The sequence below is a fragment of the Aethina tumida genome, chromosome 7 (assembly GCF_024364675.1).
Source record: "Aethina tumida isolate Nest 87 chromosome 7, icAetTumi1.1, whole genome shotgun sequence".
Classification (NCBI taxonomy): Eukaryota; Metazoa; Arthropoda; class Insecta; order Coleoptera; family Nitidulidae; genus Aethina; species Aethina tumida.
The window spans coordinates 3498349-3518457 of record NC_065441.1 but is presented as its reverse complement, the minus strand read 5'-3'; the positions used below and the strand labels follow the sequence as shown (position 1 = coordinate 3518457).

Below are 20109 nucleotides of genomic sequence, written 5' to 3'. Positions count from 1 at the left end.
CTCTTGAAACTCAAGATGTTTATAAGTAAATATATTATTTATTTTTGTTAGTTCTACGCAGTTTAGATACACGTACATTTTCAAGTATCTTTAATAGCAGTAATATTGATAAAAGGAAAAATTGCATATTATGTAACAATTGAAAAAAAAAATAAGAACAAGATACAATTCGAATGATTAGTAAAATTAGTGCACAAGATAATTTTTCAAATCATAAAAAATCCTTTTAAACTAAATATCTTCACTAACTTTTGAAAATAAAAGACATGACCAGCAAAATAATTTATTACTGTACATTGCCAATTAAATTTATAGTATCAATATACAGTAAATCCCGTATTTGTTACAATATTCAAATTAGGAAATGGATGGTTTAATTATTTAACAGCTTTTTATCATAATTATTTAAACTAGAAATACACATTAATTTAATAAAAACTTCACCATGTCAACTTCACTGTGTTATTGGTTGATAGTTGATGCAATAACGTAAAACATGCGTGTTTCTATCTTTGTTTAAATATTATGTTATATTCTATTTTAAAGAATAAAAACAAAAAAATGTATTTTTAAATATTAACAAACATTATTCAATAAAATCATTTTCATACGTGAGACACTGGTTCACCTGCCTCTTCTGAGTAGCGCCACTGATATTCAAATTTAAAATTTGGCATACAGTAGCGCCTGAAGTGGCATAATCTTGAACTAAGAATAAAGTTTTCTTTATCTGTATCTTAAAAATAAATGTATGTTTTAATAAGAGAATTCTGTAATTATCAAATAATATGTTTAATCAAATTTTGTTGTTAACAAATGTGATTTACACAGTTTGATAAATGATAATGAGCTTAAGACAAGGCTTAACACAAATTTAAATATATAAATATTACATATTGCACCGTAGCAAAAGTGAATTAATATCGAGGAGCTTTGCAATATATTTGTATAAACTAGCTGGTCGCATTTAATTTGATAAAAAAACCTAATTGATTAGACATGACATAATAGTGCATCGTCCTTGACCAGAAAACCAAATCGAATCGATCCGCGGACTGTCAAAACTTTTGTTTTCCAAAACAATGGATTCTAACCAAAAACCAAAATAGAAACAACAAGCGACCAAAATGCAACAATCATTGCTATTGTTGCTGTTCGTGCAGGCCGCGATCTGCGATATCCGATTCCTGAACGGCACCAAAGACAGCGAGTTCCAGTGCCCCGAGTTTTACAACGTCGACTTCGGCATCATAGAGTACAAGTCCGAGGGGCCGACCCAAGTGGCGATCGTCACCTGCGAGGAGGGCTACGATCTCGACGGTAAGGCCCAAGTGGAGTGCATCGACGGCATGTGGGAGGACTCCATCCGACCTAGCTGCGTGAAAAGATGCAGCCCGCCACCCTATCTGAAGAACGGGGCGCTGGAAATCGAGGGCGAGAAGGACGACAACGGGTACTATCACAAGAACGCGCTGGCCACGTACACCTGCGGCGAAGGCTACACTCTGGTACCAGAAGAGAGCAAGTATAGGGTGTGCGAAAAGGGTATTTGGACTGGGTCTGTGGCCAGGTGTTCGGCCAACAGTTGTCCCAGGCCCAAGGATATAATGAATGGGTATTACATAATGGAAAACGACGATCCCAACGAAAGAAACAATTTTTATATTGGGCAGAGGATCCACTACAAGTGCAACTCTGGGTATTCGTTGGTTGGGTACAGTGTCCTGCAGTGTCTGGAGGGCGGCATTTGGTCTCCCAATGGTGCCCCCCATTGCGAAATTCGACTGAAAGGTAATAGCATGAGCAATTTTTATATTCTGTTGCCAATGCCAACAAGTATTTTTAAAATAATGCAACAGTTTTAATGCATTTTTATAGTATGTATCTAAAATTTTAAAAATAAATCATTCAAACACCCATCACAGAAAAAAATAAATAGTAATGCATATTATTTTAAAAATATTGTAAGCTTTCTTTAGTCTATTTGTTTCATTTACTATAATAGAGCTTCTATTAACTTGTTTTGGTGTAAATAAGTAAAAAATAGTCTGTCTATCAAATGATATTTATCTGAGATTTAACTTTTCCATTTTTCATATTAAAATTAGCAACACCAGTTTAACTTTGTGAAATCATATTATGATATTGTCCAGTTAACATATTAAAATTAAGTTATATTATATTTTAAAGAATAAAAATATAAAAAATATGTTTCATAACGTTATGTTAGTAAAATCATTTTTATAAGCGAGGTTACCCGTCACTGCTATACTTATTCTAAGAGTCTTAAAACTCAAATTTTATTTGCTTCCGTCAATCCCCTATTGGGTTCAATGAAGTTATTATATATTTTTCATAAGTTTGTTGTTATCTTTGTGCAATTTTATCTCATTGGTTAGAGGCACGCCTTAGCTCCCCTACCATTGAAAACGCATGCGAGAATGTTGAAACTAAATAGACAATTCAAGGTTGACTTATGAATCAACTTGGCGCAAAAAGGCACATTTAAAAGTGCCTCTGTAGAACTTACGCACAAAATATTCATTGAAACTGTTTAATTGTCCGTTTTACAACGTTTTACCCTCATATCTTAATTTAAAAATTAAGTTATATTATATTTTAAAGAATAAAAACAAAAAAATGTAATTTTTAATATTAGTAACATTCGAAAATTTAGTTATTAATTTGAGTATTAAGAGTACAGTTTATTTCATAGAGTACTTAATTAAGAAAAATATAATTTTTTAATTTTTTCATAGAATTATGAATACGTATATTTTTTCATGATTTGGTATATACCCATTTCCAGTGGGGTACTATACAGATTCTTTATAAAAAAATTGTTAGTATGATTTCTCCAATTTTCAAGCCTAAAAATTACCCGGTAGGAAATGGTTTTGGGCCCAAAAGTGAGACATTTTGTATTTAAATACATATTTTTATGATTTACAATTGAAAATAAGTTTGTAAACATCGGATTTTTTTTGAACAAAGAGGGAAAGGAAAGGATTGCGGGGTTGGATCCGTTAGCTTCCCACTGCCACTGGTTTGTGGAGTGGTACTGAGCCCCAGGACCACGACAAGGTGGATCCATCCTGGGGAACATCGGATAAAAAATACAAATTGTATGAGGGTTTCTTGTTTTCAAATGGGACACACTGTATATTTATTGTATAAATAAATATTTCATTGACAAAATAATTTTAGCGTGTTTGTGCGTCATTAGATGTTATTATTTAAAAAATGCTGTTGTTTATTTTGACATTTTGATATTGACAAATTTACAACAAACAAAAAACAAACTATTCGATATGTTAAAACTTCAAAATTTGGTGGTATTTATCTAAATTTACAATTTTTTAATAGTCAAAATATCAAAATTATTTTTGCATGTATGAAACAATTAAAAGAATAAAAAGTTGCAAGAACATTTATATGTGCCCTCGTAACGGTTGCGCTTTGGTTGTTCTTCATTACGATAGATGCCGCCTCGGCCGAAATAATTTCGATCGAATCCAATTGGAATCTCATTGGAGACAGCAAAGTTCTTTAAAAATTGCCGACGATTAGAAAAACATCAAGTTTCTTTAGTGCGACAGTAGATTTTTTTTACGGCAGCATCCTGCGTTTTAATTGGCCGTACATCGGCCGACCGCGCGGCAGAGGTCGCGGCGACCCAGTTTATTTTCATACTTATTGATTTCGCCGGTCGGGAACTTCACATCATCGACCCCGTCTCTCCCGTCGAGAAATCGTTGTTGTCGGGGGCCCGGTGTCCCAGTGTGGTGTGTGCGTGTGCAAATCGTCGTCGATAAACGGTCGGACAATGGCGGGACAAACGATAAACGACCGGCTGCTGGCGGCCAAGCACAGCCTCGCGGGCCAGGGACTGGCCAAGTCCGTCTGCAAGGCGACCACGGAGGAGATGCTCGGCCCCAAGAAGAAGCACTTGGACTATCTGGTGCACTGCACCAACGAGCCGAACGTTTCGATACCGCAAATGGCCAATTTACTGATCGAAAGGTCGCAGAGCACCAGTTGGGTGGTCGTGTTTAAGGCCCTGATCACGACGCACCATGTCATGTGTTACGGGAACGAAAGGTTCACGCAGTATCTGGCTTCTAGTAACGTATCATTTAATTTATCCAATTTCGTCGACAAGACGGGGGTACAGAGTGCTGTGGGGGCCAGGACCGGATATGACATGTCCCCATTTATCAGACGGTATGCCAAATACTTGAACGAAAAGGCTTTGTCGTATAGAGGAGTAGCTTTTGATTTTTGCAAAGTTAAACGTGGCAAAGAGGAAGGCACTCTCCGCACAATGAACGTGGACAACCTTTTAAAATCTCTGCCAATTTTACAAAGCCAATTGGATGCCCTTCTGGAATTCGATTGCACGGCGAACGACCTCACCAACGGCGTGATAAACATGTGCTTCATGCTGCTCTTCCGCGATCTAATTAGATTATTCGCTTGCTACAACGACGGCATCATTAACTTGTTAGAAAAGTACTTCGAAATCAACAAGAAACAGTGCCGAGAGGCTTTGGATCTCTACAAAAAATTCCTCATCCGCATGGACCGCGTAGGTGAATTCCTGAAGGTCGCAGAAAATATAGGCATCGACAAAGGAGACATACCAGATCTAACCAGAGCCCCCAACAGCCTCCTGGACGCCCTCGAACAACACTTGGCTTCCTTGGAGGGCAACACCCCAACCGCCACCACAAACCAAAAGAACCTGAAAAGCGGAGTAAACGCTCTATCCAACACCAGCAATGCCTTCGGCTCCGCCTTCGAAACGGCTGCGGTGGCGGAAGAGGAGGCAGCCATCAATAAGTACAAGGCGAACGTGGGTTCCCCACCGGCCAGCACGAATCCGTTCCTAAGCGAAGAGCCGGCTGCCCCCAAAAACGATCAGATCCTAGACCTGTTCGGAAGCGACCCCGTCACAACAGCCCCACAACCTCCTTCGAGTCAACCCAAGAGCGCTCTGGATGATTTGCTAGGACTGGGCAATCCGTTCGCCGATTTTTCAGCTCCGCAAGCAAACGGAAACGTGTTCGCCGCCCCGGCTACCACAGCACCCGCCCAACCCGCCAACACTATGTGGTCTAACGGATTTCCGACCAATTTCCAAGCCCCGGCTCCAACCCAAACCTTCCCCTCGGCCGGACTGTTCAACACCAACGAACCGTCGGTGTTCGATCCGTTGGTGGGCGACGTGCAGCCGCAGCAGGTGCCGCAGCAGCCCCAGTTCATGCCGCAGGCGACGGCTCCCGCGCCCCAACGTCCGCCGCAACCCTCGAAAATCCTGACCGGCGATCTGGAGTCCAGTCTCAATTCGCTGGTGGAGAACTTGACCATGGACTCGGGACGCGGGAACCAGTGGAACTCGCCTAAGAACCAGCCGAAGCCTGCTCAGGGTGGATGGCAGCCGCAACCGATGGCGGCCACGACGGGCGCCAGTTACAGGCCGATGGGCCAGCAGATGATGATGGATCCGGGCATGATGGGCCAACCGATGATGCAGTATCCGATGGGCGCAGTGCAACAGCCAATTTCGGGCAGTCCTAAGCAACAGCCAGCACATCAGGAAGTCACTTTCGATCCGTTCGGAAATCTGTAGTAGCGGTACGGGGAGGCCAAGTAGTGATCTTTTTAAGTTTTGTAATATATATGATGTAGGTTACTGTTAATGCAGATGTCCAGATATTGTTCAACACGTCGCTTAATGCTTTGAGTATATTATTTTTCGTTTTTGACGGCATGTAATTGTTGTTTTGGATGGAATTATGCGGGATTTTTACATTGAAACATGCAGGCTCAATGAGAATTAACTAAAATTGGATTTCCATGTGAAAGTGTTCACTTTTTTAATATTAAATTTAATGTATCACAAAATAAGTTACCAGTTATGTAAGACGTAATAGTTTTTTATCTATTTGATACTTTCACATGGAAAAAAATCAGGTTTAACCTGTATATCCTAGCTTAGATTACAGCAAAACTAAATAAAATTCCCTATAGAAAATAATTATTACTCATATTGTTTTAAAAAATTAGCGTTTCACAATTGTGATAGTGTACATTCCACATTTATTAATTTATTATTTTTTATGTAATATACTGAATATGTTATTTTTCTACTTAGAGCTAGTCCTACATACTGTGCATATTATATTTTTTATAGATACCCTCAATGCTCTTTTTTGTCATTGTTCCTATTTATTATTGAATTTACAGAGTGATACAATTATACACCTTTACAATACCTATTTGAACTCTTATAAGACTAATTAATATATTATACATGTTTAACAATTTTTTTCAAATATTCTAGTCTAGTCAAGTGTGATTATCGACCTCTCTGTGGTCGCCTGCCTAAAAATGACATTTTACTTAATTGTTTTACTCTGTAAGAATACAAATTATACCACTATAATTTATTTATTTTTAATTAATCAAATTATACACTATAAAAACTATTAAAACAAATTGTTATTAGATATTTTGTAAATACTCGAATATAATTTTTGTTAGTATTAAAGACACTACGTTTTTTTTTGATCTTTGTCCTCACGATTATGTTAAAAATGCTGCTTTAATTATGTTTGTACTTAATGTAAATACATTCAGAATAATTTTGATGCATTCTAACATCTTCCAAATTCTATCCCTTCACTGAAAGCACACTACTGTTGCGTATAAGTTATATCAGGAGCCTTGGTGTCGATGGACACAAAAGTATTTTTACCAAAAACAAGGTATGATCTTACCAAAAATATATCAGTAGATGGATGATAGTTTAGCTAATCGAGTATATAAAATAATTATAGCAAACACTAATGTAATCAATATGTGACAATATAAGGAAATAAAAATATTGATGAATAAAGTATGCTTATGTGTTACTCAATTGTTTTTTTTTCATTGTGTCCTTATAATTTATCCCAGGTAGGCGATCATAATGTTATTTTAAAGCAGTCGACTTTATCTGTAACTGACACTGTCATTTATCATTTATCTTAAACCACATCCTTCCTGTACAACGATTAAACGTTACTCTTAACTCATGCACAATAAACGACTTATTCAAAATCTCCATAGACTCGACAAATAAGCGTGATAATGTGCCTAATTAACGTTCCCACCAGATAAGCATCAGTCCCATTGAAACGTCCAGTAATAACCTCTCAAGAACCAGCACAATGGACTCATTGTCCGTAGTAGTTAAAAAAAACCTTTTGTTAAGGGTACAAAATAAACTGCATTGCGTAAACGTGTTTAATTTTTTCTTGGTTTAAAAGTACAATCCAAAGGTATTTTCGTTCTCAATATAATATCCGACTCTAATTTCAACTCGTCGACCGATTTGTGCTTGGATGACATCTCGAAGTTTAATACCACGTTTGCAAGAGCCGTCTTCATTAACATCATAGCGTATTTCCAACCTATTAACGCAAATATTTACAACTAATTCCATTATGTGACTATTGTTACCTATGCAGTTTCGTGGTCCAGCTGAGAACGGTACGAAACAATGCTGGGGCCTCTTCGCCACCTCCTCTTGGCTAAATCGTTCAGGCACAAACTTATCGGGTTGTTTGTAGTACCGTTCATCCCTGTGAACATTAAACACCGACACCGCCAGGTCGGTGCCTTTAGGTATTGTTTTATCCCCCAGTTTTAGGTCCTCAGTAGCAGTTCTTGCAACCAGCGGTACGACAGGCATGATCCTCATGGTTTCGTTCAGCACCATTTCGGTGTACCTCAGGTTTTTTAGGTCTGAATGTTCGATGGGTTTGTCCGTTCGTACATTGTTCAATATTTCCTCGTGTAGCTTTTTCTACAATTTGTTTTTCAAATGGTTGATTGTGGGATTGGTTGTAACTTACTTGGATTTCTGGGTGCATGCCGAGTAAAGTGCAAGCGTTTGCCAGAGCTGCCCCCGTTGTGTCAGAGGCCTAAAATTGTTACATTTAGTGTGGTTCGAGAAATAATTTTGGTAACCTACTGCCGACCAGAAAAGAAGTATTTCATAAACGATGTGTTCGTCTGTGAATAGTTCTTTTTCATTTTGTGTCAATAGTATGTCGATTAAAGCCTTTTTTACCCAGCCATCGTCGTCTAGAATAGAAATAATCATGTTATCATAATTTTTGTTGTTTATTTGTGTTTTGTTACCTTGAATTTGTTTTTTTCTCTTTTCGATAATCTAAAACAGGTTGATAAAGCTATTATTGTTAAAACCGTATCATTACTCACATCAAGCACAAATTCCCGCAAATCGCGATAGAATTGTTTTAAAACGCTGCCTTCACCAAAATATTCAAAGATAAAATCTGAATACATGATTGGATTGCAAATTCGTCTTATCGCAATTTGTTGCATGCTAAAAAAATATTGTTATTAGTTATGTTGTGACTTTGACAATGTTGTACTCCGTGAGAATATTGACGTATTTGTCGTTTTTATTTTGCTGGATTTGGTAGTCTAGACCCATGGTGGTTTGTAAGAAACAATCCATGGCCAAACTTTGGAATATGTCGTACATGTTTGTTTCCTCTCGTTTATTGTTTAAAACGTTTAATAAAATTAGACTTTTGTCATTGAAAATTGGTACGTAGTCGTCCAGAATGTTTTGGCAAAACGCCTTAGCCAGAATTTTCCTGTTCCTCTTCCATTCATCCACTAATAAAAACGCAAATCAATAATACTCTAAGTGTCAGTAAATAATTTAAGTACCTGGAGCTAAAAGCAACGAATTTTTAAAAGCAAAGTTTAGACATTTGTAATGGCTACTTTTGTCCAAACAATTGTTGAGTATTGTTTTAACTTCTTCAACGTCTTTCGTTGTGTAACTGGGAGTCGAACACACCCACGTAACATTCGGCAGCCCAATTTCTTCAATCACATTTTGCAACCCCACATGCAAATCTAATTAATTAATTAAATTAAACACCACCCATGGTTTAATTAATCGCCTTACTCTTATTAAAATATTTATAAGTCGTTCCTATGAACGGAAGTTTCATGGGTTGTCGCAGGTTTTCCAGCATTTTTGTGGCACGTCGATTTTTTATTTCGATGTAGCAGTGAATCAGCAACGGGATTATCAAGATGAAAATATACATTTGTGGGGGCCTGGAAGTGAAATTGACTGAGCAGCGCATTCGCCATAATTTAAACGAATAAAACTAGAGTTTATGATGGAAATGTATTTTTACGTTATGATGAATTACAAATTGTGGTGTTTATTTTTAGTAACAGGCAAATAAATTAAATTGATTGGACAATTTGTTTACAGAAGACCTTTTGGTAAATGAAAACCATTAATTACATAAAATAAATAGTGTAAGTGCTAAGTGTTTGCATAATATGATTGCGTAAGCATAATAATGTATTGACAAAAGTTTGACCTATATATTGCATTAATATTTCATTGCTGAATTGAATTGTCACAACAAATAAGTGACTATTAGACAAATAACTGATGACTGTTATTAAATAGAATCACACTTACCTTGATTTCAATATTACTATGCAACACTGTATATTAATAAGTTTTGACTGGTATGTTTTGGGTTTATATAAGTTTATGTAAATATAAATACATTTTAATGTGTTTTGTATAAGACCAAAACAGTAATAATATAATTTTTTAATATAATTTGCATGTACTCAATAAATTAAAATGCGAAATATTTGACAGACACGTTTTAATTAACGTGCGTATCGGGGTAAAAGAAAACGTGAGGCCGGTCCGCGACACAATATTTATGAAGGGCCGCGGACACATTTCATCCGCTACAAGCCCCGAAGTGAACGGGGGGAGAACGTTCGGGCATCAATAATGAATTTTTGGCGGCCTCCCACGTCGTAAACGTATCACCGGCGGCGCGCTATCAAAGGAGGCGGCATCCCGCAAAGCACGGCCGGTACACGGCGCGAGGGCGAAATTTACGGGTACGTCCAACATGGGGTCTTGTAACTACCACTATTTTTGCCCGTTCGCCTTTCGCATCCGTTGTCAACGTGGCAATAACACAAGTTAAAATGTTACGTTTTCTATTTTAATCAGTTCTTATTTTAATAGGTACCTACTTGTATAACAAATTTTATGAAAGTACCTGAATGCGTTCTCAGTGTTTTTTAGATATTAATTTAGTTTACCCTGGTATATGTGGAGTGTTTTCGTCATAAAATTAGATTATACATATATTCCATGCAGTAATAATTGAATTTTAATGAACGAATTACGTATTCAACGAATTAGATTCACAGCACGAAATTTGCGTCCATTCATATAACGCCCCCAAATTGGTAGCCTCGGAGAGTCGTATTTCAAATTCCTAGAATTTGTTATTCAACATTTAAATCTAAACATTTAATTTAACACTCGGTAACGTTAATTATTGACAACCGCTGGGAGTCATAATATTGTTTATTAAAAAAATTATTAAACGTGCGAATTATAAGTCATACTTCCATATACGATGAATTAATTACTGCGCCAAAACCTTACAACCTGCGGGCACATATCTGCGAATTTCGAAATCTTCTTTTCCTGCGACTTTGGTGAAAGCTACTGACAAATTTGTACTTTTCCAACCTTTAATCACAATTTCTCTATTTGGCAATGGGTTGTTTCAGATCCTGCCAACAAACCACCCTGCAGGGATCTGCCAGCCATTGATCACACGGAGGTGACTGTGGAAAATGACCGTACTGCCCCGTGGCCACACGGTACCATGATCGAAGTGTCCTGCGTCGGCAGATACAGGAACACCATCCAACCCTGCCAACCCAGCAGGCTGCAGTGCAACGAAGGTCGATGGGAGGGCATACTACCCAAGTGTGGTAAGTAACTGGTCAAATTGTATCAATTAATCATAATAATTAACTATATTTATTTAATAGAGTTTGCACGTGAGTGTTTTCCTCCTCCGAAAGTACCGTACGCCCAGATTTTCGACATATTAACGGACAACCCGCAGGAGAAATATCCGATTAAGTCCCAGGTCTCATATCAGTGCTTGGACAGCTACGACCTGCAAGGCACTGAGATCTTAACGTGTTCCATCGGTGGATGCTGGGTACCACCCAATGGACCTCCCGAATATTCACCAGATTACAAATGTACGATTATCCATAACGTTCATTAATATCCTGAGTAATTAAAAACGCTTTCAGGCTTTCCCAAAGGCGACATACTGGGCAAAATAAAAACTGTGAACGCAGTACTGTGGTCGGTCGTAACCGGAGCCGGCGTGGTTTCGGTACTGCTAATTCTCTGCTGTGCCATCCTGTCAAAACGGAAGAAACCCCTCGCCAGGACTGAGTCCACCTCCACCACCGTCCTGAGAACAGACATCAGTGACCACGCCATTCTCCTCAACAATCCCGATCGCCTGGCGTTGATCGCTAACGAGGTGCGTTATTTGTCAATCGCATCAGTTTATCGACACACTTAAAAGGAACGCAGACGTGCCAAAAAAAAAGCCGAAACATCTTATTTGGACATTTCGTCGAGTGATTGATGCAAAACATAATGCGAACGGCCGTCGCGATGGACACAATGGACCCGGCCTCGAAATTATGTTTCCAGTTAATAAATAAAATACCGTTGAACGGTTATTTTAACTGACATCGATATGTCGAAGGGCTCCGTCACTTAAACCGGCCGTTATGAAATCCACATTCCTGGCGAATTCGCAGCCAGAAATCAACCGAATTGCCGTCGTAAAAACGTAATTTAATAAACGTCGCGTTTGCATGAATCTTCAACAGGTGCGAGGAAAACATAGGACAATAGATCCTTTCTAAAACAATCGGACGAGCGGACCTTGGACGACAAAAAAAAAAAACGCACAGATAGGTTGTTGAAAATTGTGCAACCACTGTCGCATTTGTGGGATTCATTAGTTATAATTACGCGACAACTGAATTTAAGCGTTAAGATAGCGGGATTTTTCAAGCAGTTCGCCCCTGATTTGAATTATAATTAGGTAATTAATGGCGAGAGCGGCGCGGCTGGTAAATGAGTTGCGGTTCAATTAAAACAAATCCCCCAAACAATAAATTGCAATTAGTCCCCAGCGGCTGAGTTCGGTCTCGGGAGATTGCGTAACTCGGGTACCGCCACTATTTTACTCTTTGAAATATTTATGCGGTGGGTATAAATTATGTCGTTGGATCTTTTTCAGGATACTCTGCCGTCGTACGACGAAGCTGTGCGTAGAGCATCTGCCACCACATTACCATCCGGTATATCTTCGGTGGGGTACCGATTCGGTCGGCCCCAGTGGCCCAATTTGGCCGGTCGCAGGACAAGGAACTCCCCCAACCCGGATTTAGTCACGGTCACTCGCCATGGATCATTGTGGGTAAAAATTGGTGTAATTTGTTGTAATTACGAGTTTCATTTTTAGTGCGTCTCATTCTCCAAGCACCCGTTCGGGTGTTGATTCCATGGGTTCTACGGATACGGTAGCGATTTCCGAGGGTTCGACTAACATAACCCTGGACACGGCTTCATCGCACAGCGGCTCCCAGCCAGGTTCCTGCAGGGTGCACTGCGGTAGCCTCGCATCCTTTGACACTTCCTCGGTGGTCAATACTGAGGGTAATATCTAATTACACTTGAGTGTTTGATCATTTATTGTTTTGGTTTTAGATGCACCTTTGTTGGAGGAGAACGAATTCGAGGAAGTACTCGTGCACGGCGTTCAAATCGACAACATCTCAGCCTCTGACAATTCGTCGTTCAAATCGGCCGATGCCCCGTAAATGTTTCTCGCTTATAGGAGAGTATATTTTTAATGTGTGCAAAGAATTTTAACCCTTTATATGACCAAAGATATTTGTAGTGATATATACCTATTTAACGATGTTAGCATGATAGTTAAGTAGATGTTCCTGACGTTCGACAAGCATAATTATTAATGCTGATCTATGACATGTTGAGACTCTCGAAAAATCATATTTTCAATTAATTTTGAATGTTTAAGTGATATTTAACCAAATAAACAGTTTATCGAATAATTAGGGACCTCTGGTTCCTTTTTACTTATAGATGGTTGTCCAACAATACTTTTAGTATTGATTATGTAACAAAAATTTAAATATATATATTTTGTGCATATTAAAAATATATATGTTTAATATTTGATAAATGTGTACATTATAGAGCTGTTTGAAGCCTTATATATTCGGCATCAAATTGTGTATAAATGCTGAAACTGACCACAGTATTGGTTCTTAATTTCAGAATGCCATGCATAAGATTCGTAACAAGAACGTGCCGAATATATATGGATATAATAAATATTGATGTAACTTTACAGCTCTAACGTATTATAACATCTGTATTAGATGTGTTTTTATTGTTGACCTGATTATTTCTACCGTAGTACTTTGTAGTACTCGATTAATTAAAAATGTTCATATTCGTTATTATATTTTGTATATTAAGTCGAAGTTGACGAAGTATCAAATCGTCAAAGCAATTTAATTTGTGATAAAATTTTAGTTTAATAAATATGACTGTTTCTATGTCTTAAAAGTGTTTTTATTTTTATTTCTTCCTTGGTTGTATTTGAATAATAGTTAATTTGAATAATTAATTAACGTATGATTTTAATTTATAAAATTTCAATCCAATGACTAATTTCTGTTTTTTTCTTTTGTCAGATTGTCAAAATAATTTAAATAATATAATCATTTTTACCTTAGAGGGACTTTTCTTAGCTATAAATTTATATTTTCCATATCAAAAAAGTCTTTAATTTTTTGTCCTTGGTTATAAATAGAAAAGTATTAAATTATTAAAACAATTTAATTTAATAAATATCATAATTTATATGTCAAGAATAATTTTATTCTTAATATTTTATCCTTAGTTATATATACAAAAGGGGTGATTTTTAATGATTTATATACAATGTATATTTAAGTATAAAAATAGTCAATACAATTTAATTTGTGATAACAATTTAATTTAATTAATTTTTATCTCAAGGAGGTGTTTAATTTCACTTCTTCCTTAGTTATAAATTTATGAAGTTTCTATGGAATTTTATTGTTCTTAATTATAAATAAAAAAGGCTAATTTCTAATGAGTTGCATACACTGCATATTCAAGTATTAAATTGTTAAAACAATTTAATTTAATAAATATTGGTATTTCTATGTCAAGAAGGTATTTAATTTCTCTTTTTATTCAGTTATAATTTTATAAAGTTTCACTGTCAAAAAGATTTTAAATTTTTTATCTTTAGTTATATATAGAAAAGGGGTAACTTTTAATGATTTATATACAATGTATATTTAAATATAAAAATAGTCAAAACAATTTAATTTGAGATTAATAATTTAATTTAATTAATATGACTATTTTTATGTCAAGGAGGGGTTTAAATTCCCTTCTTCCCTAGTTACAAATTTATAAAGTTTCTGTGTCACAAAAGTCTTTAATTTTTTGTTCTTAGTTATAAACAGAAAAGGGTTATTTCTAATGAGTTACATACATTGCATATTCAAGAATTAAATTGTTAAATCAATTTAATTTAATAAATATTGGCATTTCTATGTCAAGAAGGTATTTAATTTCTTTTCTTATTCAGTTATAATTTTATAAAGTTTCACTGTCAAAAAGATCTTTAATTTTTTACCCTTAGTTATGTATAGAAAATGGGTAACTTTTAATGATTTATGTACAACGTATATTTAAGTATAAAAATAGTCAAAGTAATTTAATTTGGAATAACAATTTAATTTAATTAATATGACTATTTCTATGTCAAGGAGGGGTTTAAATTCTTCTCCTTAGTTATAAATTGTCCTTAATTATAAACATAAAATGATAATTTCTAATAAGAGACATATTAAAGTATTTCTTTATTAAAATAATTTAATAGCTATGGCCAAGAAGGCCAGGCTCTTCTTCTTTAGCTGTAAATTAATTAAGTTTATGTGTTTTTTAATTTCTTCTTTAAAAATGTATTCTATTTCCTTTCCTCCTTAGTTATACCTGAAAAAAAGAGGATTTCTAACGATTTGCATACAGTGCATATGCTATTATGGTTTTGGGTGTTGAAAATATTTAATCTCAGTTATAATGAGATTGTTTCGCATAATCGCGTTCTAGTTTCGAGTGATTAATAGCCGTGAGCTGCCAACAGAAGCCAATTTCTCAAAATTAATACCCCCAAAATTGACTAATGTGCATTATCCCGGCCGTTATCTCCTCGCACATCTCCTCACATTCTCCCATTGCCATTTTTGGGGCGCTATAAGTACATTTAATTATAGCCGAGGTATTTATGATTGGGGTCCCCATTCATAATAATAATCGAAAATTCCCGCGAATTTGCGCGAATCAATCATTGTTCGACACGTTTTCTGGCCGAGCTTAAACATCGAGAGTTATTTATTGGTCTTGTTTTGTGCGGATTTACGATCGAAAAATGCCCGGCTCCAATTATTTATCGCAAAAGATCTGGCTCGGCGCTCGATTTATAATGCTTTAATCGCCGTGTCCGAGACGCATTTACCGTAAAAAATAACTTTTCGGTGTGTATAAATAATTTTTTACGAGGAAAAATTAAGCCGCCGCTCATTGTCGGATGTAAATCAGTTTGTTTCGATGATGGTTAACTCCCAAAACTGTTCATCGGAATATCGTCGATTGTAACGAATGGGTTTTGAATTATCGCGACGAGTACCGAAACTTTCTTACCCATAAACTTTCGACAACAACTTTGTATGAATCGCCGCCTAAAATGTTAATCAACTCGAACACTTTTTTTTTGCTCTTTTACTTATTTAATTGTAGATCGAACTGAAATTATTTTTTGCTCTTTTATTTTGATATTGTGCCGTTGTAATTTATGAAATTTGTCCGTGGATAAACGGCTTTTTATGCGTTTACTCCGAGACCGGGCAATAACTGTCCGAAACCGGCGCAGTCCCTTTAAATTTTGACGAAAAGAAAAGGCAGTTTACAAAAGCCACGGAGAAACAACAAGTAACAATAAGCCGGGGAACCGACCGGGCACGTTGATTGTAATTGATAATAAACCATTGCGAAATAGTCTGATAATTGGAATTTATCGAGAAAGTGTGGCCCATATTTCGTACGTAACCCGATAATAGTGTTAAACGACTCGAAATTTCTGACCCTATATGGAGGTTTAAAATTTGGCAATACAAGTTTTAGTCGCCGCACAGGCTCGGGCTATCGCAATGCGGGGACCGTGTACCGCTCTGACAACACGAGAAATACGTCCGATGTAAAATCAACATTTTAAATTATTTAATAAAAATGTCCGAATCATAATTAATCGACCGCAAGTTCTTTTCTTTTCGGATTACCAGATTAATAATATCATTAACTTGAGATTTTTGTGAAACGGTTTTACAAGATGGCAGTTTTTTTATTATTTTAATATAATATTCATTTATCATCCCCATTTTCTTTTTAATTTTCGATAACTGTTTTAGTGGAAGAAGATTGGAGTTACCGCAGAATAGCAATAGAATAGAATAATGTCTTTTTTTATTCAGTTAAAATTTTATGAAGTTTCACTGTTAAAAAGATTTCATTTTTTACCCTCACAATAGTTTAATTTATGATTATTTAATTTAATTAACAGGTCTATTTTTATATCAAGAAAGGGTTTAAATTCCCTTCTTCCTTAGTTACAAATTTATAAGTTTCACGTCACAAAAGTCTTAATTTTTTTTTAATAATATATAAGGTAATTTTAATGGTTTATATATAGCTCAATTATGGTATGGGGGGTCATTTCTTTAACAGTACGTACCGACTTGGTGGTGATAAATAATGAGAACATTAATGTTGAGCGTTACATATTGGACCTTCTAGAAGCAGGATACAGGCCATGTCGGAAATAATCTTGCTGACGTTGGGATTAATGCTATGGTCAGACCAGATCACTGTCGGAACTGTAATACAATAGAACATATCTGGGACATTTTGGGAGGCATTTAAGGGACCATTCTAACCGTCTGAATAATTTAGAGGATGTGGAGTGTCTTCTACTCATAATTTGGGAAAATTTGGACCAAAATGAAACTTGAACCCAGATTTTGAGTATGAACAGAAGGTGTGAGGCTATTATTTGTAGTAGTGGAAAAAATACCTCATATTAAGTTTTTATTTTTTACACACAAAATTTTATTAATTTTAATTTTTTTTTGAAAGACAATATTTTTAAGATTTTTTCTAACAATTATAAATAAAAACCTATTTTTAAATAAGTATACAATGAGTTTATTTCTGCCATTTTTCTGAAAATCTTAATAGTAATCAATTAACTATTATAGGTGTGGTGTGTTAATGTCTTGGAACAGTGTATTTGTCGGCGAGGTTTAAAGTTGGCGCGTTACTTGCTTATTGATTGATTCTCGTTGTAACATGTGCTCTAATTTAGAGAATAGAGCGCTTGTAATATCCTGACAGGAAAGCAGGAACCGAAAGGGCTAACGTTTACATGCTGGGATTAACGGGTGTAAACTTTAAATCCTATAAAGCTACGTTAACCTACGTACTATGAAATATTCCAATTAAATTTGTGTTGCATAATTTTTTTTATATATTTTTGACTGAATTATACAACTTGACAAGTCACCGTCACGTCATCCCATCAAAATCATTATTCATCATGTGTTAGTTAAAATAACAATAACCGAAATTACAATGCTAAAGTTCTGATACTAGTGTTAGCTTAAAATACCTTAATAACATAATTCAAATATTGTACAGAAGAAAAACTAGAAAGAAATGTCTTTGATATCATTCAATATAGTGAAAAGATATTTGCAGACCACCGCATACCAATTGGCCAAGGCAAAGTGCCACAGAGACCCGGAGCCAGTAGGCCACAAAACTGGAGGTTATAAAATCTACAAGGGACTGACGTTCTTCGTCATGTTCCCTCTAATCGCGGCAGCAGCGGCCTACACGTACTTAAACAAAACGAAATGTCCCGAGGAACGACCCGAGTTCGTGCCCTACAGCTACTTGAGGATCAGGTCGAAGAGGTTTCCTTGGGGGGACGGCAATCATTCCTTGTTCCACAACTGCGAGATCAACGCGCTTCCTGATGGCTACGAGGAGTGCGAGAAGGAAGACGGCAATGAATGACTTGCTGACTAAATATTGTAACAATTTTCTGGCTTGGCACGGTATTAAACAAATTTAACTACATGCGTTCTTTGTCTAATTTGGTTCGGGGTTTTGGTGGATGGATGTGGATTCTGGATGGGGCTGTCCTGTCTGAGAATCTCCGTGGCATTATGGAATCCTGATAAAATATTGCGCAACAAGCGGCTGAAGGTGAAGGCCTTTCCTGGCAAAATCAATACGGAATTGCTATCTGGGGCATAACAGGTGCAATTGTCTGACGCCTAACCAATTAAAATTCGTCTGCTTACTACAACGTTAGTTTCATTCATTAGAGTTTCATTCATCAGACTCATTCACTGAACCGAATTTCGGTGCCACAGTTAAAACTAAAATTTAAGAATTGTGTGTTGGGTTAAATGTAAAGATTTTTAACAAGATGTAAAAGATGTGAAAATCATGTAAATGGAATTTTTCAATACGATACAAGCCGTAATTCCTCGCCGGCCACTTTTCCCATCCAAAGCACTGATGAGGCTAATTATTTAAAATACCAAACGGAGTCGCATTAAAGAATCCAACTTGCACGCGGCTTTTGCTTTCGACTTGATAAAATATTATGCAGGCGAAACACGAAATCTGTAAATAAATCGTCATGGAATCCCGACAGGAATCCAACAGGAAATAATATTAATTATGTTCAAATATTCCATAAGTTTAGAATCGGCAGTAAATCATCGATTTAAAAAATGCAGAAAATGTCTTGTGCCATTTAAGTATCCATCAAATAAGGTGACATCTAAATAAAACACACTTCCGTTTAATATTATACGGCACCAAATGAAGATGTAGCGAACCATTTTAACTTCTACTACATGCATCAATATATGACAAGCCGATACTTTGTCGGCAACTCAATCATCGATAATTGAAACAAACCAATAATTATTTATTTATTTGAGAATGAACTAATGTTATTGATGTAAAATTTCCTTGGACTAGACTCCGGTGAAGACGTTTTGCGAAAGTGTCAGGGGACACGGTGAAAACACATACGTGTACAGTGTTTAATTATAACCGTTGCGTTGTCACCAGCATCAAATTTGCTCCGCGCATCCTTCAGTCCTGTTCGCCAGTGGCTTCCGAATATGGACATTCTAGTTTATGCCGCATAGTTTGACAAACCGTGAGACATGAAGATTGGCCGGGTTCCAGGGAGTTCGCAGTTGCTTTTCCTGATTGACCATGTTGTTCTTCTGCGGTACCACTGACTGATTGGGTACCGACAAGACGGTCTCGCTAACAATGATTGGCAGATACCGATCTACTACGGATTTCTACATACGTACGATACTTTTTCCTCAGGAAGCTCGGCTTCGTTTTTTTTTTCTCCTTGTCTTTGGCGATTCGTTTCCACGTACGCTATGCACATAGTTTCAGCGCGTATATGGCATTTGTTAGCAGAACTGGGGACATGATTAGCTAAGTGGGATTGGGTCAAGTTCTAGCGGCGATTGTTTTGAAGAAGGCTGCAACGACTGAAGAAAGTATTTCTTTTTCTGCCGTCAAAGTAAATGAATTATTAAGAGTTTGAAGTTAAAATACGAGGCGCAAAAATCGCGTCGTGCAAGTTCACGAAACGAATACCGGGTACCGTGCTACCCTTTTTTTCCAATTACGTCCGGTAATAGCGCTATCATTTTCATTTGGTTCACGCACGTCACTGTTTTACGCCACAAATGGCCACTTTGATTTATCGGAGTGAATTTTTAATTTAAATCGGAATTTGCCTCGCTGCCGGCCTCCATGCCTAATGTACCGTAAAAATGGACCATATGATGAATTTCAATGGTTTTTGTTTTTCAATTCCGCGTGACATTTTTGACAACTGGTTCTGCTCCTTATTTCCCCTTGGCGGCATTAATATACCCGCCGCGATCGACGTCGCTTAATTT

General features: G+C 36.5%; 4 protein-coding genes across 6 annotated transcripts; 3 read left to right on the top strand and 1 right to left on the bottom strand.

Moving 5' to 3' along the window:
- The first annotated feature begins 864 nt into the window (after positions 1–864).
- On the top strand, positions 865–13573 carry LOC109607082 (sushi, von Willebrand factor type A, EGF and pentraxin domain-containing protein 1-like). Its single transcript, XM_020023608.2, has 7 exons — positions 865–1791; positions 10660–10866; positions 10927–11145; positions 11200–11438; positions 12213–12388; positions 12438–12631; positions 12683–13573. Exons 1-7 carry the CDS (start codon positions 1128–1130, stop codon positions 12793–12795), a joined length of 1812 nt encoding a protein of 603 aa, XP_019879167.2. The 5' UTR covers positions 865–1127; the 3' UTR covers positions 12796–13573.
- Positions 3585–6917, top strand: LOC109601264 (phosphatidylinositol-binding clathrin assembly protein LAP-like). The gene has a single exon (XM_020017484.2). The coding sequence runs from the start codon at positions 3827–3829 to the stop codon at positions 5630–5632; it is 1806 nt and encodes a 601-aa protein (XP_019873043.1). The 5' UTR covers positions 3585–3826; the 3' UTR covers positions 5633–6917.
- Positions 7277–9710, bottom strand: LOC109601265 (cytochrome P450 4V2-like). 3 transcript variants are annotated; one of them, XM_049970043.1, is made up of 10 exons: positions 9530–9710; positions 8996–9150; positions 8752–8943; positions 8448–8697; positions 8272–8398; positions 8191–8221; positions 8021–8133; positions 7902–7970; positions 7507–7852; positions 7277–7457 (listed from the first exon to the last, which is right to left on the bottom strand). In XM_049970043.1, the coding sequence occupies exons 2-10, from the start codon at positions 9138–9140 to the stop codon at positions 7291–7293; spliced, it is 1440 nt and encodes a 479-aa protein (XP_049826000.1). In that variant the 5' UTR covers positions 9141–9150; positions 9530–9710; the 3' UTR covers positions 7277–7290. The 3 variants fall into 3 exon arrangements, with proteins under 3 accessions (XP_049826000.1, XP_049825999.1, XP_049825998.1); XM_049970042.1 differs by lacking the exon at positions 9530–9710 and having other exon boundaries at positions 7922–7970; positions 8028–8133; positions 8996–9385; XM_049970041.1 differs by lacking the exon at positions 9530–9710 and having other exon boundaries at positions 8996–9384.
- A 4099-nt stretch (positions 13574–17672) lies between the features above and the next one.
- LOC109601259 (cytochrome c oxidase subunit 6A, mitochondrial-like) lies at positions 17673–18238 on the top strand. The gene has a single exon (XM_020017480.2). The coding sequence runs from the start codon at positions 17813–17815 to the stop codon at positions 18173–18175; it is 363 nt and encodes a 120-aa protein (XP_019873039.2). The 5' UTR covers positions 17673–17812; the 3' UTR covers positions 18176–18238.
- Positions 18239–20109: the final 1871 nt, after the last annotated feature.

Excerpts from the sequence above, each read along its gene's own strand:
- LOC109607082 (XM_020023608.2), top strand. The coding sequence starts at position 1,128 with ATGCAACAATCATTGCTATTGTTGCTGTTCGTGCAGGCCGCGATCTGC. Across the intron at positions 11,146-11,199 it reads ATATTCACCAGATTACAAAT|GCTTTCCCAAAGGCGACATA; the intron begins GTACGATTATCC and ends AAACGCTTTCAG. Across the intron at positions 12,389-12,437 it reads GTCACTCGCCATGGATCATT|TGCGTCTCATTCTCCAAGCA; the intron begins GTGGGTAAAAAT and ends TTTCATTTTTAG.
- LOC109601264 (XM_020017484.2), top strand. The coding sequence starts at position 3,827 with ATGGCGGGACAAACGATAAACGACCGGCTGCTGGCGGCCAAGCACAGC.
- LOC109601265 (XM_049970041.1), bottom strand. The coding sequence starts at position 9,179 with ATGCGCTGCTCAGTCAATTTCACTTCCAGGCCCCCACAAATGTATATT. Across the intron at positions 8,944-8,995 it reads TTATAAATATTTTAATAAGA|ATTTGCATGTGGGGTTGCAA; the intron begins GTAAGGCGATTA and ends TTAATTAATTAG. Across the intron at positions 8,399-8,447 it reads TACGTCAATATTCTCACGGA|CATGCAACAAATTGCGATAA; the intron begins GTACAACATTGT and ends ATATTTTTTTAG.
- LOC109601259 (XM_020017480.2), top strand. The coding sequence starts at position 17,813 with ATGTCTTTGATATCATTCAATATAGTGAAAAGATATTTGCAGACCACC.